The sequence below is a fragment of the Ascaphus truei genome, chromosome 9, assembly GCF_040206685.1.
Source record: "Ascaphus truei isolate aAscTru1 chromosome 9, aAscTru1.hap1, whole genome shotgun sequence".
Taxonomy (NCBI): Eukaryota; Metazoa; Chordata; class Amphibia; order Anura; family Ascaphidae; genus Ascaphus; species Ascaphus truei.
The window spans coordinates 40,092,305-40,104,432 of NC_134491.1; the positions used below are offsets into that span (position 1 = coordinate 40,092,305).

The following is a 12,128-nucleotide window of genomic DNA, read 5'->3' on the forward strand; positions in this document are numbered from 1 at the left end:
GTGTATACCGGTATTACCTCTCTGGGAGTGTACTGTATGTGTATACCGGTATTACCTCTCTGGGCGTGTATGTGTATACCGGTATTACCTCTCTGGGTGTGTATGTGTATACCGGTATTACCTCTCTGGGAGTGTATGTGTATACCGGTATTACCTCGTCAAGGTAAACACCTTTTAGTACTACACATTAGTATGTGCGGTCTCTTGTGGTCTATCAGGCAGTACTGCACATTAGTATGTGCGCTCTCTTGTGGTCTATCAGACAGTACTGCACATTAGTATGTGCGCTCTCTTGTGGTCTATCAGACAGTACTGCACATTAGTATGTGCGCTCTCTTGTGGTCTATCAGACAGTACTGCACATTAGTATGTGCGCTCTCTTGTGGTCTATCAGACAGTACTGCACATTAGTATGTGCGCTCTCTTGTATCAGCACATAGACGTTCCGCTGACTGCTTTCTCTGTCCCAGCTTAGTGATTTTGTTGTCATGCTGTTGGATATATCACAGTGGGCTGGAGGAGCCAAAAGACCACATGCAATAAGTTAATATGTTAATATGGAGCTTGAAGGGTCAGTTTAGGAGTTAAAGATTCTAGAACATTATGTTGAGTCATTTTCTTTTTGTCTCTATTACTGTAAGTGGGAATTTAGACCAATAGGTGAGATTTATCGTAGTATTGTTCTTATTCTTTACATTGGTAAACAATAATAATAATAATAGCATGTTCTTGTATAGCGCTGCTAGTTCTACATAGTGCTTTACAGAGACATTTTGCAGGCACAGGTCCCTGTCCCGTGCAGCTTACAATCTATGTTTTTGGTGCCTGAAGCACAGGGAGATAAAGGGACTTGCCCAAGGTCACAAGGAGCCAACACTGTGAATTGAACCAGTTTCAAACTCAGTGCCAGAGTCAGTGTCTTTAGTCACTGAGCCACTCCTTCTCTGTGGTAGGTGGTAGGTGGTAGATGGTAGATGGTAGGTGGTAGGTGGTAGGTGGTAGGTGGTAGATGGTAGATGGTAGGTGGTAGATGGTAGGTGGTAGGTGGTAGATGGTAGGTGGTAGATGGTAGGTGGTAGGTGGTAGGTGGTAGGTGGTAGGTGGTAGGTGGTAGGTGGTAGGTGGTAGGTAAGATATAGTTGAATTTTATAAAAATGTTGTTGATTTTTTTTATACAGCCGTGTAGCTGAAGATTTGGCTTCAGGAACACCATGGTTTCCAAGAGACATAGGGCCTCATGCAGTAAGCGTTGATAAGGGAAATATGGCCATGTTATAGCCAAAATTGGGTTTGAGATTCAGTAAGCGCCGATAAGTGCTTCATATCGCCAGGTTTCGGAGCCGATAATTTGGTTATGGCCAGTCGCCTGCCGATAAGCCTGTTTTCGACACTGATCGCCACTTTTTTAAATCGGCTGGATTCAACAAAAAAAAACAGCTTATCGGGGCTGATCGGCACTACGAAATTGAGATGTTATGGCCGATTTCTCCCGCCAACTAAAGTTGGCATTTTGGACGGGAGAACGATCGCTAAGGCTGCCGGAACGGCACTTAGAACAAAAAACATCTTCTGTACATCAATGGAAGTCAATGGAGCGGGGACGTATAACAGTATAGTACTGTTTACGTTTCATTGCTCACAATACAAGGGGGATTTGCATTACAGTGTGGGGGCATTCCCTGCATTGTGTCACAGCTGACGTGTCTTATTTGCATAACATTCGACTTTTACATGTTTTCAGCATTTGCGGGTCACATTACTCATCATGTGATGATGTGGCAAGGGAAAATACTATACTACACTCTTAAAGGAGAACCTCACATCATATCACACATTTTACTCAACTCAGCGACAATTATTTACATGATGTCACACATGTCACACATGTCACACATACACAGTATATTCATCTTCCTTTACATTACACAATGCTTGTAATGTGACACGCATCTTTAAACGTTCATGTACATCTGTATTCTCATGTTTACATATACTTTTGGGTCCTCCCTATTTTCATGACGTCACTTATTGGACGCTCAATCACATTGCATGTTTACATTGTAACCGTTGCATTACAAGCACTTCAACCTAACTTATACACACATGTACAGTAATTCATCATTGGGACACCTTGTAAACTCATTCTATACCAACTATCCTCCTTACACAAATGCATGCATATGCACACGACTATTCATTGTTGCCAACATGTCACAATAACATGGATAATTACACATGTTACACAAAACTTTTCCCACGTCAATCTCAGCCTTTTTGTCTCATTACATGACTGACTCTTGCGTTCACAAGTGTTACATGCATTGCACATGCAACTATTTATTTGCAAGCAATCTTTGTACAAAGCTTCACGTCACATCATTGCCAAATATCATCATTCCCTGCAGAATACACACAACAAATACTTAGAACAACAAGTGCACACAGCTTGCCACAGAAGTACTTTATTATGTTAATGTAACACCTTGCATTTTACTATGTCACCTGACATCATCACATACCTATTTAAAGGACGCACATTACCTGCTCATTCACAGCTACTCATTTCAAAATGTTGCGAATGTTTAGGAGACGGAGGAACATTCTTTTCTATGACATGCTTGATGATGAAGACAATCATATAGGGCAAGGGAGGGACACACCGAGGGACAGTGACAGTGACGCGGATACGACAGGGACAGGGAGAGGGACAGGCCGAGGGACAGGTAGAGGGACAGGAGATCAGAGGAGAAGACAGAGGAGACAACTTGTGCCTCGTCCGCGTCTGTACAGGGAGAGAACCCTGTTAGATGGGATGAGTGAGGAGGAGATTGTAAGTCGCTATCGTTTGAGTTCAGCAGCAATCTTAGCTCTTTATGAGGAGATAAGGGGGGATTTAGATTTTTTCACAGCCAGAGGTCGTGCAGTCCCTGGGCTTGTTAAAATGCTGTGCTCATTACATTATCTTGCTTCCGCGTCATACCAGACAACTGTGGGCATAGTGGGCGGGGTCTCGCAATCTACATTCTCGCGGGCCTTGACCCAGTTTCTCTATGCACTCAATAGACGCGCTAGGAATTATATTCATTTTCCTACAGAGGCGACAGAGTGGCTGGAAGTCAGGACTGGCTTTTATAATATAGCAGGGATACCATGTGTGCTGGGTGCAATCGATTGCACACATGTTGCTTTGATTGCACCTAGTCAGAGTGAGCATGTGTACCGCAATCGGAAGCACTACCATTCACTCAATGTACAGGTGGTATGTGATGCCACGATGAGGATAATGCATGTGGTACCCAAGTTCCCTGGTTCCAGTCACGATTCCTCTATCCTGAGGAACTCTTCAGTCTTCCATGCGTTCGAAGAGGGACATTTTGAACCTGGTTGGCTGCTGGGTGAGTACATATTTACATGTTCTAACACAAAACACATGTTGATTTAGGAATGTTGGCATTGTACAATTTGATCACTAATGTCAGCTTATGTGTGCTCCATTCATTATAGGTGACTCAGGATACGGAATTAGGCCGTGGCTCTTGACTCCGGTGCTAAACCCTCAAACTGAAGCAGAGGACAGGTACAATGCAGCCCATATATCTACAAGATCTGTTATAGAGAGGACATTTGGCCTACTCAAGACCAGGTTTAGGTGTCTGGACAGAACTGGTGGGGCTCTTCTATACAAGCCTCAAAAAGTGTCTGATATTATCCTTGCCTGTTGCATTTTGCACAATGTTGCACTCAGGCACAATGTACAGTCAGACCTAGCTGAGGCTTTGGTAGACGAGCATCCCACCCATGTAGCTGCTGAAAATGAACAAACAGCCAGTGGTGGCCAGACACGACAGAATCTCATCAATTCATTTTTTTCTTGTAAGTACAAACTCATATGTTCCTAGTACTACTTTTATAGTTTAATTATGTTATATTAACAATAATGTTTCTTTATATAACCTTCTGTTAGGACACAGATGAATATGGGTTGCACACCTTTCTTTTCTCTGCTGTGTGCACAAAGGGATGTGGCACCGGTATGTTATTGTTGCACAGGTTATATAATCCCTCTTCAATTGTACTTTAGTTGTGTGTATGTGAATACAACTTGGGTAACAAAGCAATAATATTTTAGCATTGTGTTATTCCTTATGCTAAGACAAAACACATATTATGCCCATAATCATTCATGCTTCTAGTATGCTTACATACAATGTTATTGGTGCAGTGTAACATGTACATCCATATGATGTGTACACCAGGCTGATTTACATTTTGAATGTCATGAAATATACATGGTGTTGTACATTTAACACCAAATACACACTTTGCTGTGTTGTTTACGGTACTGAAGATGGCATGTCAATGTTTGCAATTTATATATTGTTCCTTTGCATTATAGGTATATCTCCAGTATGACTGATCATGGTATGTATATTTGCTGACATCTCTCATAAGATGTGGCTACCTCAATCTTCCTATAATTATTGGAACTAAAAACCCAACATATTGGTTTAAACACAAATGTTACATATATGTACTTTCTGTATCATGTATATGCATTTAGCTACTCTTGAGCTTTCATGTGCATTGTATTACAAAATGATTACTCACATTTCATCACATTTTATGTATGTTTCCTTATAATTTCCATTAATGTAATATAGAGGTGGTTGGAGAAAAGGGGATAACTGTACTTATTTGTTTACTTACGGGAGCACATTCATCACTAGCATAGACACACTTTTTAAGACAACTGTTTGTGTCTCTATCAATTGGTGTAGGATCCATGTATAACACCGACAAATGATAACACCAGCTTTATTATGGTAGCTTATATCATCATATTGACTATACTATGTATTTCTAAACGATTAATAAACACAGTAAACTATAGTTAGTTAGGTTAATGAAATATACACAGAAACGTACTTCATAACATGATGGTGATGTCATATTCAGAACATCATGCATTGGAGGGGACCATAACATCTGGCCAGTAACATTATTTGCTACAGTCCCAAACCATTTTATCTACATACCCATGTAACAAGAGATTTTAAAAATAAATGGCTACTTGGTTGTAAGTGTCCTTTACATTGGGAGAAGGAGTGGCTCAGTGAGTAAAGACACACACTGGCACTGATAGTTTGAAGCAGGGGAGTCTGGTTCAATTCCCGGTGTGGGCTCCTTGTGACCTTGGCCAAGTCACTTTATCTCCCTGTGCCTCATGCGGCAAAAAAACATTTGTACGTTCCACGGGCCAGGGACCTCAGGCTGAAACATGTGTCTGTAAATCGCTGCGTACAACTAGCAGCCCTATACATGAACATGCTCATATTATTATTATTATTGTTACATAGTTTCGACAGTCATACGTTCCATTACATATTAGAATACACAAATGTGTTAGCAGAGTGGGAATGGTTGTTATATATAAAACACACCATGTCATAAAATGTTAGTAGTCATTAAAGAACACTCAATAAAAATTCATGAGGCACTCTTTTGCAACATCATTATGTTAATTAAGTGCTTATGCAATATAGGCATAAGGGTATCACATTTTTAATTGTTTGTTAATAAGCGCTGCAAGCAATATAAAATTAGTTCCATATGTAGTATAGTAGTCGGTGGCTCCTCCTCACAATCATCTCATATAAAGGTAGACTCTTCTGAAATCATACATTGATCCGATTGTATCTTCCCCGACATCTCTGAAATACAGCAAACACATGATGGTCAAAGATGGCACCTTACTAGATATGCATCCGTGACAACGCGTTACGCAGCTCTATATGATTGTGTAGATACACACGTCACTCACTTATATGTTAGAAGTAAAACTGTTCATCAGTATGTAATGTTTCTTTAAATTTGTAGCAGGCATAACTATGTATAAGAAGTGAACGTTGCCTGTATACTGAAAGATGTGCGCGCACATCTTTGTGTGCGCACGCACTTCACGCTTGGCTCCACTAACTGTTAGCGCATGCGCAAAACAAAGCGTACGTTGTGCGTTCAATACATGTTGAAAATACCAGTAAACATAACATCTTTATTTCAAATACAATGAAGACGAAACTACATTCGTTCTAAACGAGTACATCTGTATTCTTTTTAAACAGACGTGTTTGAACAGAAAGCACGGCCGATAACACAATGCGCAAATGCAATACGTGTGACGTCATGTTAAGCCAGCGTGAAACGCACGCTAACACTCCTCCCACTCAATTAACATTCGGCTAACGCCCAGGGTACGCCTACAAACACTGAGCCGCACGCATCACACACTGCAGTTACCGTTACTATAACAAAACATGACAGCCAATAGGCTTTGAGGCGCGCACGTCGCTTGGGGGCGGGACTTACATCACTAATCCTTTTTAAGGACGCCTTGGCCCATGACAAGGGTCCCACGTCATACGTGGTGGACCCGGTTTTCAATGTTGTAGATGTTGCATGATAACAAAACAGGTATGTGTTAGAGTAATGGTAAAATGTTGCTAATATGTTTAAAGGGATAGGAAAGTACGTATATTTATTCCGTCAGCAATGTGTACTACTCTTTCAGGTCCTACTATATTGTATTAGGAAACAATTTGTTTGTGATCGCTACATGTTATGCAGTCTGCAATGTTACGCTGTATCCACGCATTGAAAGTGAAAATGGTGGTTACAAAAAAAAAAAAAATTTAAACGCAGAGTCAACGCATAACGATTGTTATATTTACCATTCTTCTAGAATTAACTCTTCGCCTGGCTGCAACTGGTCGCTCCAGAAATGCAAGCCATTTTCATCCACGCTTAACCCAACCGCTGAATCCAGTATGGCACATATCTCCTCCAGGATGCGCTCATAGGAATCGCCACTGCTTTCTTCAAATAATTGGTCGGGAGGTAGGTTCATTTCTTCCGGTTCCCATTCCAATGCAATTTCAGCTGAAAGGCTTGGTACATAATCATAGTACTTTTGTTCTTGTACAATGTGGGTTTCAGGAATGGAGGCTGCAGATATTGCAGCACGTATCGATTCAAACGGATCAGTAGTAGCGGATACATTGCTATTGCCATTAGGAATAAATATGCCTTTCACGACAATATAAGTGCCGTCTTTCAGGAGAAATTGTTTTTCCGGGGCAATCTTCCAGAAACCATAGGTGTGTTGTAGCTTATCCTGGTCACGTTCAAAAAAGTCATTACTTGATAAAGTGAATCTTATTGAGGAATTAAAATTCCGTGCATGCTTACGGTCTTGGTAATAAGGATATTTTGCTCGAATGAAATCATCGATTTGGCGTGTGCTTGCTTTCTGTCCGCGACTGTTCAAGATGGCTTCACAGATCATGTACTTATACCCTAAAAGGGGATTAATATTGTTAACGAATTCATCAGCCATGTCTGAGTAGCACAAAAGCTGTGTGCAGGTCTGTGTTATTTGCTCATCAAAATGAATGTGCTGAATGGCTAACAAACTCCTGTTTTTCCTTGTCAAGGTCAACAAAAGTAACTACTTTGACTCCTTATTTCAAACGCCAATTGGATTTGTTTGTCTAATTGGGTTAACAGTTGTGGTTCGTGATATGGGACTGTGGGAGAAACATTTCTCCTTCTTTTATCTCGTTTGTGAAAAACATCCCTAGACTGTGAATGCGTTCACATAGTGTTTTTTTGAAAACTAACAAAGACCAGTGTGTGAAAATATTTCTTAGCCAGGCATATCAGTAAAAACACACCTGCAAAAAGAAATGTTTTTTCCCCGCTTACATTTCTGTGTGTATGTGAAAGTCTGGTTAACTCCCTGTCTGCATGAGTTTAAATACGTGTGTATATATATATATATATATATATATATATATATATATATAAATATATCTCTTATAAAAATATATATATATTTATATATAATATTTTTTTTTTTTTTATATTGCAGGAGTACACACAACATTGATGGCATTAAGTATACCTTGTATGAAACCTATTTAAATGGTGAGAAACATGATTGAATTAAGTAATAAACATTTGTTTAAGCACAATACTGTTAGAGTCTCATACTTAGGATATTTCTCAAACATTAGGCCTGTATTATTAAAATAGTGTGCTTTCACAAGGAAGCATGAAGTGTATTAGTTTGTGTATACCAGTTTATATAGTACTATATATATATATATATATATATATATATATATATATATATACACACACATATATACATATATATATATATATATATACACATATATACATATATATATACACATATATACATATATATATACACATATATACATATATATATACACATATATACATATATATATACACATATATACATATATATATATATATATACACACACTCACACTCACACTCACTCAGTGTGTGTGTGTGTGTGTGTGTGTGTGTGTGTATATATATTATTATACATTCTGAGATGTTATAGAAACGAACACACAACTGATTAAAGGACAAAATTACAATGGCCAAGCAAGGCAAAGGTAAGTAATAATTTACACATAATCCTGCTGTACACGTACAAGAAAGATGTTTGCACTTACTTAGGTGTTTTAATAATTGCATGTGACTAATATGCATATGCAATTCTTACATCAATTAACACACCCAAATGCAATGTTTTGCTGCAAAGTCAATGGCAGCTTCTCTAAACTTAGCAACTGGCTCCTGGTGGACCATTACTGAACAGACGATTACAACATAAATATTTATAACACAATTAATTATGAGTGTTAACATTTCCAAAACTTCACGTGTACAAGAACATAGTTGAAAGTTTGGAAACAACACAGTCTTCAGCATACATACAATAGTAATTAGATAATGTGAAGTCAACAAAACAAGGCCAAAGACATATTTTCTGAATTATAACATTTATTTTTTTTGTTCCTTTTGCGAGCGAGTAACAGGCCTGCTTGTTGTCTCTTGAATTTTCCTTTTTCTTTTGCCACCAACTTTAGGCACAACAGAGCCACTTTGAGTGGCCTCTGGCACTTCACGGGCAGGGCTTGTGGCCAGTGACTGTTCACCTACGGGGCTTGTGGCCAGTGACTCACCTACAGGGCTTTTGGGCAGTGATTCACCTACAGGGCTTTTGGGCAGTGATTCACCTACAGGGCTTTTGGGCAGCGATTCACCTACAGGGCTTTTGGGCAGCGACTCACCTACAGGGCTTTTGGGCAGCGACTCACCTACAGGGCTTTTGGGCAGCGATTCACCTACAGGGCTTTTGGGTAGTGACTGTTCACGGACAGGGCTTGTGCCCAGTGACACATGTGAGCAAGTTGGTAGACACTGCACAAGTGATGGTTGGTCTGTTTCATGTGTGTCTTTTGTTGTTTTTGACCAAAAACTGGTCAGTAGTAACTGCTTGTATTTTGTTTTTGTGGGCTCCTTTGTAGGTGTCAGCTGCTGATTTTGTACAGATGGCAGTGGTAGTATGTCGTCAGGAACCTGCACAGCAATCTCTGCTACTTGACCGGTAACATTTGGGCCTGGTGAATGAATATCAGATGAATGTGGTGAAAACTGACCTGCATGAACAGATCCTGGCTGGGAGGTGTTGAATTGTGGTACATTAGTCATTCTCCAGTAATTAGCTTGTGTTTGCTGAACAACTAATGCTTCGAATGAGGTGTTGATTTTTTGCAACTGTTTAGGCACTTCAATGAAGACTCTGTGGAGATGTGCCAATTGTGATACTGTTTCTTCCTGCAGTCCAATCATCCTTTCCAGCACTGTCATCATGTCTGAATGGCGACGATTTTCTGCGTCCACTATTTTTCCCTCTGAAGCTACAATTGCATCGTATGTGGAAGTTGATGGACGATTTGGCGGTACAACAGTTTCTATTGGCACCTCTTCATGGTCACATGATTGTATTTCAGTCTCTTCTGTGGCGTCATCCTCATCATACTCATCATCCTCATCACCATGATGTTCTAAAAAGAAATGTACACATTATTAAATGGCATGTTAATGTATGCTGTGTTACTATGTAATTGTACTATGTCCTAAGTAACACCTAACATGTTAGCATACGTTTTATAACCTCATTAAAAACTACCTTGACTTACGAATAATGTTTGGACTCAGTATGAAATATGAATGAATGAAAAGTTGCTCTAAACTCAGAAGTCCTACATGATAATTAACATCACTAACACAATACATGTTGCCTTACACTTAATTTTCACTGACACTAAGTAATCCTATTTAAAGAAGATGTGCAAAACAAATAATGCACATGACAACATAACATATAGAAGAGCACATATTATATGGCCAGCAAATGATACACTCACCTTCTAGTAGTGTTGAGCTGGCTGACCCAGGTGAAGACACTTGTTCCATCTCAGGTGACACATGTCCTCCAGGGGCAACTATATATAACAATAACATAAGTTTTACATTTACATGTGTAAATATTGAACAAACACTTATTGTATGTTCTGTATTTATGATTAACTAACAACATCAGTTCCTTAACCGAAAATGTGTGTGAAAGTGAACATAAATAGTTGTAATAACACTGTACATGCCTGTGTACTTAGAATTTTTGAGTTCCCTAACATACAACATACTATGTTGCTGCAGTAATGCGTGAGGATAAATAGATTAAATGAGTACATAAAAATCATATGTTGTGTAGTGATATCAGTATCATAATGTACATAACTATCATGAGATGACCATTCACAATGGTTATCATGAAGGTGGTCATATTGCAAAAAGTGTTGTTTTTGGTAGAGGATATGTGTGGTACATTAATCGAAGATGTGGCACACCTGAATGTGGCTGTGACTCAACAAGACAACACATGCAGTGTGTGATAATGTGTCTTTGATAGTAGTTCAACTATAGATATGAGTGAACTAATGTGTGACGTACGCTTTGATAAGTAATGAGTTGTTGGGGCATTTAGTAGCTAGAGTTAAGCTTTCAAATGAGTGTGATTAACTTCAGTTGTGCTATTCAGGTTGTAAGAAAGGTATTCCCTTCCCCAAAAAGCCTAATCAGCCACACCTTTCAATGACTTGAAACAGGTGCAAATGGTGTGAACTAAGTTGACCGTGAAATGAGGCTGTAATTAGTGTGTGTGCTGAACCCCACCCCCTCTGTTGAAGTGTATGCTGTGATGAGATATTAATTGCAGCTGCTTTAACACAATGGTAGATGAGCTAAGTAGTCATCTGCAGTGTTTAAGTTATGAAAACAATGACATAACATATGCTACGTGTGCCTCATTATGCTGTCTGTATATGACATAAAGCAAAAATGGACCTTTTCATAAGCAACTATAGATGTGTTAGTGCCAGTGATGTTTGTAGGCCGTTACATGCAATTTCTTTGATGCATGCTTAAAATAGGCAGTAATGTCATGTTTGTCGGAGTAAAATCAATAAAATACACAATAACATGATACATATTTCTGTTCTGTACCTGTAGCTACTAATAATTTCTCATGAACATGTGTTACACGTGTACTACCCTGTTGTTCCCCATCTTCGCCCACCATCAATTGCTTCCACTGCAGCTATGCATTTTGGGAATTCACATGTAAATGAGCACGCAATGGCACGTGCTATATTAGTTACTGCTTTTAGTAGGACTACTACATATATGTCTATTTTGAGATATATATATACAGAATCAGACATATACATATATAGATGCAGGTATGCTTATATTGTGAAGACAGTATAAAAAGCAGTGTAACTATGCAAAATAACTGTAAGCAACGACACGCCTAGTACAGTAATATTTATCACCTGCTGGAAATTGTGACGGATAAATTCCAATGTCACGGTCACCAGCCAAGCCTTCCACGACGACGGTAAGTAATTTTGGCCGAAGCAGCTCCTCCAATGGAGTCAATATGAGACGTTGTGGTGTGGGCCCACCTCCAGTGCCAGTAGCATGCACGCGTTGGTCTTGTATTTTCTTTTTCAATTTGGACCTAATATCATCAAATCTTTTCCGACAATGATACTTGTCCCTGACACTATTCCCACAGGCATTGACACCAATGACTATTGTGTCCCACATTTCTTTTTTGCTTGCTGCACTTGTCCGCCCTTGAAAAACATATAAAAGATATGAGGTAAATGAATAATAAT

The 12,128-nt window shown here is 39.2% G+C and overlaps 1 protein-coding gene across 1 annotated transcript; it reads right to left on the reverse strand.

Moving 5' to 3' along the window:
• Positions 1-486: 486 nt before the first annotated feature.
• LOC142503233 (uncharacterized) lies at positions 487-10,362 on the reverse strand. The gene is made up of 4 exons (XM_075615393.1): positions 10,314-10,362; positions 9,543-9,950; positions 7,105-7,353; positions 487-491 (listed from the first exon to the last, which is right to left on the reverse strand). The coding sequence occupies exons 1-4, from the start codon at positions 10,360-10,362 to the stop codon at positions 487-489; spliced, it is 711 nt and encodes a 236-aa protein (XP_075471508.1).
• Between the last annotated feature and the right edge of the window lie 1,766 nt (positions 10,363-12,128).

Excerpts from the sequence above, each read along its gene's own strand:
- LOC142503233 (XM_075615393.1), bottom strand. The coding sequence starts at position 10,362 with ATGGAACAAGTGTCTTCACCTGGGTCAGCCAGCTCAACACTACTAGAA. Across the intron at positions 9,951-10,313 it reads CAGCTCAACACTACTAGAAG|AACATCATGGTGATGAGGAT; the intron begins GTGAGTGTATCA and ends ATTTCTTTTTAG. Across the intron at positions 7,354-9,542 it reads GCCAGGATCTGTTCATGCAG|GGTATAAGTACATGATCTGT; the intron begins GTCAGTTTTCAC and ends ATCCCCTTTTAG.